This window comes from Chlorocebus sabaeus, chromosome 8 (assembly GCF_047675955.1).
Source record: "Chlorocebus sabaeus isolate Y175 chromosome 8, mChlSab1.0.hap1, whole genome shotgun sequence".
NCBI lineage: Eukaryota > Metazoa > Chordata > Mammalia > Primates > Cercopithecidae > Chlorocebus > Chlorocebus sabaeus.
The window spans coordinates 127126758-127141043 of NC_132911.1; the positions used below are offsets into that span (position 1 = coordinate 127126758).

Consider the following 14286-nt stretch of genomic DNA (forward strand, 5'->3'; position numbering starts at 1 on the left):
TCAAAGTAGCTCTTTCATGCATATGCTGTGAATTGTGGTCATCTTCATCAATCTAATCCTCACTACTTTGCGTTTCATGGATTCATGAAAACTCCGAATCCACTAACAGCATTCTTTCTCATCTTTCCATACTGGCCTGAGTGGGTCCACTTGTGCTCATGCATATAGACAGTCGTCTTCTGACTGCAGTTTTGAGATGGACAAATTTTAATGTGGCTAATAATGGACTACACAGTATTTCTCATACAGTATAGTCTAATGTTATATCAATGGTATCACTAAATCATTGAAAACTTGCTTATTTGCAGCCTATGGACTATTCATTTTCTAAAAATAGGCAATTCCTAGTCCCAGGCCCATTCTCCCCTACTTATAGAATGTGGTATTAAAATATTTTACCCAATTTGCAATTATAGACTTAGAAAACATTATCCTAACAAAAAAAGTAAGAGAAGCTATCTTTTAAGAAAATAATTTTGGTATAGAATTAAAATAATTTTGGTATAGAATTTCCACATTCTCAATAAAGTTTCCCCAGATTAAACTGATTACTTTTTTCAACCTCCCCACATCCATACAAAGTTCACCTAGTCTGTCTTACTTGTTTACCCAGAGCATAAAGCCATTATCTTTATTTCAAATCTCAAAATGATTAATAGTTTCAGTTGATAGAGTAAGAAGCCAGTAATACTATGGCTAACAATCTTTCTTTCCACTGTGTTAATCAGAACACTGCTAGAGTACTTCATTCATTCTGGCTCTGGCCTTCCAAAAGAACTAGAAAAAAGAAAGACATTCAGGAGAGTGACTAGAATTTTGAAGAAACTGCAACCTGGTGTGCTGTGTAACAAAGTCTACTACTATTACCACAATCTGTATTCTTGTTCTTTGGGCACACAGCTAGGTCAGATTTCCTAGCCGTGCTTGCAATGAAGTATGGCTATGTGACTGAGCTTTAGCCAGTGGAATATGAAAGGAAGTGATTTACACCACTTCTAAGTCAGGCACAAGCAAGAGCCTGTCCTTTCAGTTGACTGGACTGAAAGCCACCTGGAAGGCTACATGATGAAAATAAGAAAACAGGCCAGGCGAGGTGGCTCATGCCTGTAATCCCAGCACTTTGGGAGGACAAGGCAAGTGGATCACCTGAAGTCAGGAGTTCAAGACCAGCCTGGCCAACATGGTGAAACCCCATCTCTACTACAAATACAAAATTAGCTGGGCATGGTGGCGGACACCTGTAATCTCAGCTACTCGGGAGGCTGAGGCAGGAGAATTGCTTAAACCCAGGAGGCTGAGGCTGCAGTGAGCCAAGATAGTGCCCCTGCACTGTCAGCCAAGGCAACAGAGTGCGACTCCATCTCCAAAAATAAACAAACAAGTAAATAAAATTAAATATCTTTCAGCCTGAGTGTTTGAATGACTGCACAGCAGAAGACAAACCTGCCAATGTACATCAACCTGCCTAGTATTGTTAAAGTAAGAAATAAACTTCTACTTTATTAATAGCCCTAATGAATATACCATATCCTGTTTAATGTGAAAAAGGCCTGGGTTAGCAAGACATAAAAGAGTATTCAAATATACAAAGACTTGTCATGATGAAGATGTATTAGTCAAGTTCTATATGCAATCTGGGAAATGAATGGAGATTAAGAAGTGGAAGATTTGTGCTCGCTTCAGCAGCACATATACTAAAATTAGAACAATACAGAAGGTTAGCATGACCCCTTTATGGTTTAAAAAAAAAGAAAAAGAAATGAAAGCCTCCCTCAATAAGCTGGATTTTTAGGAGTCAGAGGTAACAAAAAGAACTGTGTAGAAAGTGTTTCAACATAGGTGAGATATCCACATAAAGGCGATAGAGTATGAAACTAGATAATTAAGTAAACTGGAAATCTTTAAGGACCTCCCCCACTCAAAGAGTTTATAATATATACTTAATATTCATTTCCTAGCTTATTTAACTTGCAGGTTTTGTAATCAATTATTATTATACAGAGTCACTGCGGACATAATCTGGTCCCTTGATAACCTTGGCCTCCTTTCCTCCTACATTGCCCTTCTTGCTATTTTTCCAAGCTGCCAGACACAGATCTGCCTCAGAGCCTCTGCATTTGCTTTTTCCTCCGCTAGGACCTTTTGTCCCTCAGCTATTCCAATAGTTCACAACCTTACCTTTTCCACATCTTTCCTCAAATATCATTTTTTTTTTTTTTTTTTTTTTTTTGAGATGGAGTTTTGCTTTGTCGCCCCGGCTGGAGTGCAATGGTGGGATCTCGGTTCACTGCAAACTCCACCTCCTGCGTTCAAGCAATTCTCCCACCTCAGCCTCCCGAGTAGCTGGGATTACGGACACACATCACCACGTCCCGCTAATATTTTGTAGAGACAGGGTTTCACCATGTTGGCCAGGCTGGGCTTGAATTCCTGATCTCAGGTGATCCGCCCACCTTGGCCTCCCAAAGTGCTAGGACTGCATGCGTGAACCACCACACCCGGCCAAATAATCAACTTCTTGCTGAGGCCTTATCTAGCCTATTTAACACTGCAACCTACCCATACTCTTTTGGTACTCCTTAGCTAAATCTTTCTCCACAACAATAGTTAGTATTATACTTTTTTTTTTTTTTTTTTGAGACGGAGTCTTGCTCTGTTGCCCAGGCTGGAGTGCAGTGGCCGGATCTCAGCTCACTGCAAGCTCCGCCTCCCAGGTTTACGCCATTCTCCTGCCTCAGCCTCCCAAGTAGCTGGGACTACAGGTGCCCGCCACCTTGCCCAGCTAGTTTTTTGTATTTTTTTTTTTAGTAGAGACAGGGTTTCACCGTGTTAGCCAAGATGGTCTCGATCTCCTGACCTCGTGATCCACCTGTCTCGGCCTCCCAAAGTGCTGGGATTACAGGCTTGAGCCACCGCGCCCAGCTATAAATTTTTTAAAACTTCTCTCCCCCACTCAACTAAAATGTTAGCCCTATATGTGTAAGGATATACATTTTTGTCTATCTTAGTCACTGTTATATCTCCAGTGCCTGCAACTATGCTTGGGAGAAAAGCACTTAATAAATATTTCTTTAATAAGTATTTGAGCTTATCTTCCTACTAGTGTACTAAAAAGTATAAACCAATTTTGTCAAAGGTGTGGAAAGAAACATTTAACTAATTCATTAAAATACACAGAAGCCTACAATATGCTTGTTATGTGCTCTATGGATACAAAGGTAACAAAAAATAGTCCCTAATTTCATGTACTTTACTTTCTGATGGGGAAAAAGAGTCAAGCAAATTAATATTTAATGGCAGGAGGCAATACAAGTAAAGTAGGAAAAGGGAAAAGAGTATGATGGGTAGAAGAGCTATTGCTATTATTGAGAAATTCTGATCAAAGAAGGCCTCCCTGAGATGATATCTGAGCAGAGATTTGAGAAAAATAAAAAATGATGCCAGGCAAATATGTAAGAGAAGAGTATTCCAGTCAGAAGCAAGGCCTTTCGTTCACTATTGGCAGTTGTCTAAATGGGCACAAACTTGAATGAGTAATTTAGTATTGTTAAAACTTGTAAATGTAAAATACTCAGCTACAGCTATTCCACTTCTAGGAATCAATGCTAGAAAAATCCACATACTAGTGTTCATACAAACTAAAATACAAGGATGCTCACTATAACAGTTCAGTAGAAAAAAATCTGGAAAACAACCAAAAAACCTATCAACAGGGCTTTGGATAAATAAATTATACTACATCAAAAGTGGAAAAGCCATGCAGCTCTTAAAGAGACTTTAGCACTAACAAATATGAGACACATTTATTGGTAAGTGAATAAAGCAAATTGCAGAATAGTATGTATCATATAATCCCATTTTTTAAAAACTTTTTTTTTTTTTTTTGAGACAGAGTCTCGCTCTGTCGCCCAGGCTGGAGTGCAGTGGCTCACTTGGCTCACCGCAAGCTCCGCCTCCCGGGTTCACGCCATTCTCCTGCCTCAGCCTCTGGAGTAGCTGGGACTACAGGCGCCCACCACCACGCCCAGCTAATTTTTTTGTATTTTTAGTAGAGACAGGGTTTCACCGTGTTAGCCAGGATGGTCTCGATCTCCTGACCTCATGATCCACCTGCCTCAGCATCCCAAAGTGCTGGGATTACAGGTGTGAGCCACCGCGCCCGATATATAATCCCATTTTTTAAGAGAAAAAATTTATGTATCCTTAATATATACATACACATATACATACACCATCTTACCCAATGAGCACATATACCAAATAGTTAACAATGGTATCTTTAACAAGAAAACTTATGCTTTTATTCACTTCTATAGCATTTGAATTTTTTCAGTAAGTTATGATTATTTTGGTACAAACAACTCTCTTTTTAAAAGTATAATGACTCTCCCCCACATAAATTACCTCTTCTGGCAAAGCAGAATGGGGTTTGTCAGAAGTTGCAAGTAGTAAAACTGGAGCAAATGAAGGAATATTCTGTAATAATGTGGTAAATGTGGCTTTAAGTGTTGGTCCAACTATTTCCCACCACAAGTGGATATGAGGAACATACACTATACTTGGTGCTGTTCTCTTAGCTTCGCGAATCACCTAGTAGAGCGAGAACAAAACAAATTCAGTTAGAGTCAACATGTTAATAATGCTAGTTCTATTAGTCTGAGTTATATTAGCTAGTTCTATTAAACAATGTTTAACCTCCCAGAAGTAACATATAAAGTCCTCAAGTTTTTAAAATGCTCCTCTAAAATCCCACAACCTTATTTTTAAATGTTGTTTAAAAGTTTCAGTTTTTTGAAAAGATAATTTCTTCAAGCAACTAGAAAATAGTTGGAGAAATCTAGATTTTTCTGTCGTAATCAAAAGTAAACAAAACTACAAATATAACATATTTTTATATTTTAAAAATGTTAATATAGCCAGGTGCAGTGGCTCATGCCTATAATCCATGCGCTTTGGGAGGCCGAGGAGGGTGGACTGCCTGAGCCCAGGAGTTCGAGACCATCCTGGGCAACATGGTGAAACCCCGTCTCTATTAAAATACATACAAATAAATAAATAAAATAAAATAAAAATAAATTTGCTGGATGTGGCGGCATGCGCCTGTAGTCCCAGCTACTCAGGAGGTTAAGGCGGGAGAATTGCTTGAATCCTGGAGGCGGAGGTTTCAGGGAGCTGAGATTGTGCCACTGCACTCCAGCCTGGTGACAGAGAAAAACTCCGTCTCAAAAAAACCAAAACCAAAACCAAACAAACAAAAGTTAATATACAAATACCAAAAACACAAAAAGCAGAATATCTGAGTACTTACTAAGGAGGAGTCACCATTTTAAGTACTCTACTCGTTTAATTCTCACAACAGCCATATGAGGTAAGTATTATTATCTCCATTTTCCAAATGGGGAAAATGAGAGAGATCTAACAACTTTACTAAGGTCACAAAGATATTAAGGGTGAATGTGGGATTTAAAGTCATTCTCTTTAATGATTAAGCAATCATGCATAATTCTGTTTTGTAAACCTGAAGTTACAAATCAGAAAGACAAAAAAAACACAATGCAAAAAAATGAGGCAATTTTAGCTTTTATCTCCAAAAGGCTGTTTTGTCTTATAGTTGAGCACCAACAAATTACCTGGGCACATGTTTCTTCAGGGGATGTAGCACTAACTCCAAAAAGAACAGGAATGTCTAATGTATATACAGTAAATTTTTCCAAAGCATGAATGACAGCTGGTGCCAAGTGAGAACCTTGCCCAAATCCTGGTTCTCCTACTATCAGTATTCTTGGTCGAAAAGACATAGGTTGGTAACAAGCATTTCTGAAAGAGAATCATTAATAAGCTATATTTTAGAAAAAACAGTTTAAAATTTCTCCCTAAATTGTCAATTATAAACTTTCATAAGTAAAATGTCTTGCCAATAAGGCCAACCAATCATAACATGGTTCACATAGTTTCTGGAAACAACCGATACCCAAAGCTTTTTAGGAATATTTTTATAGACTGTAATTTCTACTTATTGTGACAACTATAACAACAAAAAATTTCTGGTAGTTTAGTTTAAATAAAAAGCAGATTGGTTATCATTTTTTACTTTTTCAACCACATCTCATTTATTTTTAGAAAATCTACACATGCAAAACATTGATTTGCAAGAAAAATATACCTATTCAAATGAAGAAAATTAAAATTGTCTTTTGCCTTATGAGAAGATTTCTGAGAAAGTCCATTGTCATAAACTGATGGAACATCATCATCACTGTAAGCCAAGTCACTTTCTAGCAGAGGACAAGAAATATCTATAAAACCAAAAAATTGCACATTAGTAACTTTTGGATTGCAAAGCAAATCTTTAATGCTTCAGTTACCAAGTTAGCATACTTCAATTAAATTTTTTCAAAGAATCAAAAGTATTTCTGTAGATATGAATTAATAAGTAAATGTAAAAATGCACCCCAAACTTACAGCAAATTAAGTTAAGGGCAATCCATGGGTAAATTTCCTTCAAATATCCCAGGTAAAGCCTTACCAAATTTTTTTCAAGAGATTCTTTTACAAATAAATATTTCTGGTATGTATGAAACATTTCACTTTACTGATTATAAAAACTAACTTTAAATGGTCAATCAAGTTTTATACCTGAGTCTAATGTTTTATTTGTTCTGAATTCTGCATGTGGAAATACTCTCTGCAGGGCTTCTAAGATCTTGTCAACAGTGCTTTGCAGGAGTGGTTTCACAATGGTGGACAGTGCCTGCCCAGGTGATGTCACAGCTCTTTGGGACGCTGGTATCATCTTTTGCATAGCTACCTCGAAATCCTTAGCTGAGATATTAATTGAAGAGAGATCCAACTGTAGTTTCTCACTAGTGGTATAGATCTGTGGGTAGCGTCGTCGTAGAGCACATAAAGCAGCTTCAGCACATATTGATTTAATATCTGCCCCACAGTATCCTATCCAAAGCAACCAGGGGAAGAAAAGAACCAGCCGACCAAACAAAGAAACACAAAACTCTATTAGCATGACCATGGTTAAAAGAAAATTAAAAATCAGCCTCGCAATATAGTTAGCAAATATTTAAAAGTAGTAAAACCAAAATCTCTTTTACCCAGTAAACTTATCAGGTAGTAATAGCCAACAACAATCAATCAACTTTTACGAGTGCAATACACAAGCACTAAGTATAGCACAGAGGTCAAAAGCAAGAGTTTTAAAATCACACAGACTAGATTCAAATTCCAGTTTGTAATTTACTAGCTGTTTGACCTTACAAAATTCACATAATGCTCTCCAGCCATTTCTTTATCTGTAGAGATACTGCTACCTACATCATAGGAATGATGTGAAAATTACATGAAATAATATTTATAGAATGCTTAAAAGGATGACTAAAACATGGTCAGTAAAGAATAGCTATTATATTATTATGATATAATAATATAATTGTATAAAATACAATTTTATACAATTATATTATTATCTACTCTGCCCCTTATGGCCAATTTGTCAAATATCTCTATTTAATACCAAGACTTCGTGAGAAGAAAATGCCACAAATAAGAGATAGGAAACAAATATAACCTTGTATTTCTTTATTAGTTTGGTGCAAAAGAAATTGTGGTTTTTGCCATTACTTTTATAGGCAAAAACCACAATTACTTTTGCACAACCTAATACAACTTGTTTCATATTTGAAATAAATGTAGTATTTAATTGCTTAAAACAATGTTTACCAACACAGGTTTCTGCTAGCTCTTCTAAAAATGTGTCCAGTGGTTTGGGATTCCAATCCCTGGTGTGAATCTTTAGAATCTCTTTTCGAGCCTATGAATAAACACAATTTAATTTTTTACAACTATAATAATAAATGCTATTCAGATTACATTAATTTCAATTAAAAATACTTTTGATTACCTAAAATTTTAAAGTGATCAGTACTTAATATTGGTTGGGTGCAGTGGCTCACACCTGTAACTTTGGGAGGTCGAGGCAGGTAGATCACTTGAGGTCAGAAGTTCGAGACCAGTCTGGCCAACATGGTGAAAACTACTCTCTGCTATAAATACAAAGATTAGCTGGGTGTGGTAGCATGTGCCTGTAATCCCAGCTACTCGGGAGTCTGAGGCATGAGAACTGCTTGAATCCTGGGGGCGGAATTTGCAGTGAGTTGAGATTGTACCACTGCACCCCAGCCTGGGTGACAGCAAGACTTCATCTCAAAAAAACAAACAAACAAACAAACAAACAAAAAACTCAATATAAGCAAACTATGAAAGTGAAAATAAGAAAAAGGATGTACTTTTTAGAGTTTAATGGACTTGTCTCATTATTAAACATATTTGCATTTATAGCACTAAAGTTATACTGGTCATAAATATAAGTAAGAGAAAATAAGTAACTACTAAAGTAGCTATTCATTCTGGTGCATGTTAAGAGCTGTTTTTAAGAGTACAGACAGCTCTTCATATATTTTCCTCTTTGGTTCCCAGAAGATTAAGTAGACTTAAAAAAACTTGGTAGGATTATATGATATTCATGAAAAAGCCAAGGCTAACAAACTGGCTAAGGATTAATTACTCATTAAGCCACATGTTCTGAAGCAACACTTAGAACATCCAAAGGCTACGCTCAAATTGAAAGAATTTTAAGAGTAATTTTGGGAAGGCATTATTATATTTAAAGAAAAGAATAAAAATTTGTCCGCATTTGAGTTGTTCACTAACAACTATCACTAGACAAGACCAGAATACAAAACTCAAGAATCTCCAAATTTTTACTACGCCAAGACTTATTATTAATAAACAGCAATATATTTTGTCAAAATTTGAGTGACATTAAATTCTTACCTCTTTATCAGGTAGGCTAAAAAGGAATTCTCTGTCAAAGCGACCAGGCCTTCGTAAAGCAGGGTCTATAGAATCTAGTCTGTTGGTAGCACCAATGACCACAATTTCCCCTCTGCTGTCCAATCCATCCATAAGAGCTAGCAGGGTGGAAACAATAGAACTAAATTTTAAAAATAAGAGAGAAGAGATTAATACTATGAACACAGTCTGTATCATTCAGTAATATTTCTTCTTTTGGTAAGATTTAATGTATTACACGTGAATAAATGTTCTCAGGGCACCTCACTATTTCCAATGGATTAAAAAAATCTATAAAACAACATAGCAAATGGCACATAGAAATTTAAATCAAGGGAAAACAGATGGTCGTTAGACCCCCACAAATGAATCCTAGAAGATATTTCATAAAGCATAATTTCACAAAGGAACTTAAGAGTTCCCAAACAATATCAAAAAGAAAAAAAAGGCAAAGCATGGTGGCTCACGCCTGTAACCCCAGAACTTGGGGGCTGAGGTGGGAAGAGTGCTTGAGGCCAGGAGTTTGAGACCAGCCTGGGCAACATAGGGAAACCCCATCTCTATTAAAAAAATAAAAATAAAAAAAATAAAGCCAGCATGGTGACATGACCCAGGCCTATAGTCCTACTACTGGGGAAGCTGAGGTTGTACGTAGTGAGCCAAGATTGCACCACTGCACTCCAGCCTGGGCGACAGAGCAAGACCTTGTCTCAAAAAAATAAAAAAGAAAAGAAAAAGAAAAAAAGTGCTGGTAGCACCAGGTAGGACACACAGTATCTAAAAATAATAAAATTTCCATTGTATATACATGATCAAAGAATACCAAAATAAAATAGAATATACATAAAGCATAACAGAATTTTCATTACATTTTAAACTTTTTATTATAAAGATAGAATAGTAAAATGATCTCCAAATTTCCATCACGAAGCTTCAACAATTATCAGTATGCTTTTTGTCTTCACCTGACCACTTTTAAAAAGAAAAATAAAACCTCAGACACACAGTTCAATTCATAAATATTTCATGTAAGTACTTCATGTGTGTATTTCTAAGAGATAAGGACTTACAACAAACCCAACAATGTCATCATCCTAAGTGACTAATTCCTTAATATCTAATACCCAATTTTTCCTGATTGTCTCAAAATACCTGTTTACATTTGATTTAATCAAAATGTAACCACACACTACACTTATTTGTCACTCAATTCCTTGACAGTTCCTACTGTGCCTCTTACATTTTTTTCCTTCCACGCCATTTATTTGTTGAAGAAACTGGGTCATTTGGCTTGTAGAATTTCCTTCGCACATTCTGGACTGGGCTGACTGCTTCCTGATAGGGTCATTTAAGTTGTCCCTCTATCTTTCATATTTCCTGGAAAGTGGTAGCTAGATCTAGAAGCTTTTTTTTTTTTTTTTTGAGACGGAGTCTCGCTCTGTCGCCCAGGCTGGAGTGCGGTGGCTCGATCTCAGCTCAGTGCAAGCTCCGCCTCCTGGGTTCACGCCATTCTCCTGCCTCAGCTTCCTGAGTAGCTGGGACTACAGGCGCCTGCCACCACACCTGGATAATTTTTTTGTATTTTTTTTTTTTTTAGTAGAGACGAGGTTTCACCGTGTTAGCCAGGATGGTCTCAATCTTCTGACTTTGTGATCCGCCTGCGTAGGCCTCCCAAAGTGCTGGGATTACAGGTGTGAGCCACCGCGCCTGGCCTAGATCTAGAAGCTTAATGGATGCTGGCTAAACCATTTGGGATGACGTATTTCACAGGAAGATACCACGTAATTCCTATTATATCCCCACAGGAGGCACCTAATACCAGCTTCCCATTGAAGGTCAATCAGTGGGTTGAGTTTCGGTCAGTTGTTATCAGCTTGTTCCACCCATCATAAATATCCCCATCAACCTTCTTTTTTATCTTACTGCTTGAGTGGCCATTGATAATTATTGTTTAGATAAAGGTTTCCCAAATTAGCACTACTGACATTTTGGGCCAGATAATTATTTGTTGTGGAGAGCTGTCCCGTAAGTGAAGGATGTTTAACAGCATGTCTGGCCTTCATCTACCAGATGCTAAGTAGCTGCCCTCACCAGTTGTGACAACCAAAACTGTCTCTAGATATCTGTCCCTGAGGGGAGGGGGATGGCAGCATCCCTGGTTAAGTCTAGATCCACTGTTTCATAAGAGGCTACAAAATGGTGATTTTCTAATTCAATCATTTCTTTTGCATTTATTACCTGTGATTTTCCTATATAAAGAACTACACTACTTCATCAACCGCTGAATTGCCCTCAATCATGGCCTGAATAGGACAGGAAGAAATGTTTGATTCTTTCCTTCTTATCAATTTTCAGAGTAATAAATAATAACTCAGCAACTTTAGGTGACCAGTTGAATTAAAAAAACTTATTACAAATTGATGATTTTTAAGATCTTGGTGTGTTCCCTGCCAGCAGTGGCAAGGGTGGTGGTGATGGGGAGAAGGATCATTCTGCATTTTCTGGTTCTTGTGGCTACCTCCTCCCCTCACCTCCTTGCTCTGTCATGCCTTGCTCCAAAGAGACACCTGTCATTTCTCCCCACAAGTGGGTCTGGCCTGCGGAGGAGGGTGGGGTGGGGCATGCAGCTCCACCCTGCCTGGTTCCAGACTGAGCCTGGGAGCTGGGAGTCCACACAGGCCGAGGGCTATGACCTATACAGTGCATATGATTATACAATACCGCCTGTGGAGGAAGCTATCAGACATTCAGATAGCTCCTCCTTCTGGGTGTTATGGAAGAGTAGCTCTACATTTTGGCTGGGGTGCAAAACACTTAGGAGCTGGGTGTCTTAGATGAAGGTTATAGAAGAAACATTGTCAAAGAAAAGTTTGAAGTCAAAACTTCAAGGTGATCGAATTGCACAGCTTATTTGTGAATGCATTTTTTATCCAGCAATAGAACTCCAAGTTTTGAACAACAATGCTGAAAAGGGTTCAGGAAGTGTTGGTTGCACTGGAAAGAAAATTTATGCCAAGAACAGAAATTAAGAAATCATACCTTTTTCTTACAAATAAGATGTTTTCGTGTTTAAAAAAAAAAAAAAAAAACCACAAAACAACAACAAAAAACTGATGGTGGCTGGGCATGGTGCCTCATGCCTGTAATCCCAGCACTTTGGGAGCCCGAGGTGGAAGGATCATTTGAGCTCAGGAGTTTGAGACCAGCCTGGGCAACATAGTGAGACTTCATGTTTACTTTAAAAAACCCCAAAAAAACCAAGCTGGGTGTGGTAGTGCATGCCTGTAGTTCCAGCTACTGAGAAGTTGAGGTGGGAAGATTGCTTGAGCCCAGGAGATCAAAGCTGCAGTGAGTTGTGATCATGCTACTGCACTCCAGCCTGGGTAAGAGTAAGATCCTGTCTCAAAAAACAAAAACAAGGCCTTGTGCAGTGGGTCACACCTGTAATCCCAGCACTTTGGGAGGCCGAGGCAGGTAGATCTCTTGAGCCCAGGAGTTCAAGACCAGCTTGGCCAACATGGCAAAACCCCGTCTCTACTAAAAGTACAAAAATTAGCCAGGAGTGGTGGCACATGCCTGTAATCCCAGCTACTGGGGAGGCTGAGACACGAGAATCGCTTGAACCTGGGAGGTGGAGGTTGCAGTGAGCCAAGATCATATCACTGCACTCCAGCCTGGGTGACAGAGTGAGATTGTCACAAAAAGACAACAACAACAAACAACAAACCAAACCAAAACCAACAACAAAAAACTAACACACAAAAAACCGATGTTTTTTAGGTATTTGATATATTTCTATCTACTGCAGTCATTATTTTTGATGCTCAAATTGTTTAATCTTCGGTCAGTGAGAGATCCCTCAAAATTGGCTCCTATGTCATTCTGGTACGATTCCAGTGATTTTTTTTTTTTTACTGCTTTCAGGCATTACAAAGTATTCCAGGCTTGTCTTGATCATTTCTGCTTCAGTGTTACAATCCACCATCTCTCCTGAGTCCTAAATTTAGAGACCATACTCAGGGATGGACATTAGTTGCTCCTGGATTGTGATTGCTTCTAGGCCTTTTTAAAGTGTCCAGAGTTAGGATTTTTTTTTTCTTTAAAAAACAAACAAGTTTGTTTTTTTGTTTTTTTAAAAAACAAACAGAACGTCACAAGTTTCTATTGATATTTGCAATTCAAATTAAAGACTATAAGGGTTTTAGGTCGAGTGGGTGGCTCACACCTGTAATCCCAGTACTTTGGAAGGCTAAGGCGGGTGGATCACCTGAGATCAGGAGTTCGAGGCCCAGTTCGACACCAGCCTGGCCAACATGGTGAAACTTTGTCTACTAAAAATACGAAAAATTAGCCAAGTGTGCTGGTGCATGCCTGTAATCCCAGCTACTAGGGAGGCTGAGGCAGGATCACTTGAACTCGGGAGGCACAGGTTGCAGTGAGCCAGGACTGTGCTACTGCACTCCAGCCTGGGTGACAGACAGAGACTTAATCTCAAAAAAACAAACAAACAAAAAAAACAATTTAGGGTAATTTGACTTCTTTATTTCACATTTGTATCTTCTTTCCCTTAGGTTGAAATATTATTACCTAATGACACTCACATAATTACTTATTTGCGTTATTCTACAGTATTATTACTAAAATTAAGGTACAGAATACAGTTTAATCATCTTCAACATGCAATGTGCTAACTTCTAAAAAAGCTTAATTTAACATACATTTTTACTGTCAGAACTTTTAAGTTTTTGGTTAAAATAAGTTGAATACTACATTTCTCTTAAAAATGGAGCTATATTTGGCCAGGCACGGTGGCTCACGCCTATAATCCCCGCACTTTGGGAGGCAGAGGCAGGTGGCTCACCCAAGGTCAGGAGTTCAGGACCAGCCTGGCCAGTATGGCGAAACCCAGTCTCTGCTAAAAATACAAAGAACAGGCCGGGTGGGATATGTAATCCCAGCATTCTGGGAGGCCCAGGCAGGCTGATCATCTGAGGTCAGGAGTTTGAGACCTGGCCAACATGGTGAAACCCCATCTCTACTAAAATACAAAAATTTAGCCAGGCATGCTGGGGCACACCTGTAGCCCCAACTACTTGGGAGGCTGAGGCAGAAGAATCGCTGGAACCTGGGAGGTGGGGGTTGCACTGAGCTGAGATCATACTACTGCATTGCAGCCTGGGCAACAGATATATATATATATATATATATATATGTAGAGTCTAGATTTTTTTATATATATATAAAATATATATATAAATATATATGAGATATATATATAAGATATATATGAGATAGCATAGTTTTGCTACAATTACTCTGTAATTTTTTTGCCAAAATCTTCCAATACCTTTAGAACTATCTCAAAACACAGTAAGTACTCAACTTACTTGATTATGAAGTGATGGAAGTATTGTTAAATATGTT

General features: G+C 38.1%; 1 protein-coding gene across 1 annotated transcript in view; it reads right to left on the reverse strand.

The window, feature by feature from the left end:
• ATAD2 (ATPase family AAA domain containing 2) overlaps positions 1-14286 on the reverse strand; it is an 82310-nt gene that overhangs the window by 24824 nt on the left and 43200 nt on the right. The window contains exons 14-19 of the mRNA XM_038000172.2: positions 8845-9004; positions 7732-7822; positions 6637-6951; positions 6164-6296; positions 5631-5817; positions 4405-4590 (exon numbers count right to left, since the gene is read on the reverse strand). Coding sequence (XP_037856100.2) covers positions 4405-4590; positions 5631-5817; positions 6164-6296; positions 6637-6951; positions 7732-7822; positions 8845-9004 — 1072 coding nt within the window. The remainder of the gene's footprint in view (positions 1-4404; positions 4591-5630; positions 5818-6163; positions 6297-6636; positions 6952-7731; positions 7823-8844; positions 9005-14286) is intronic.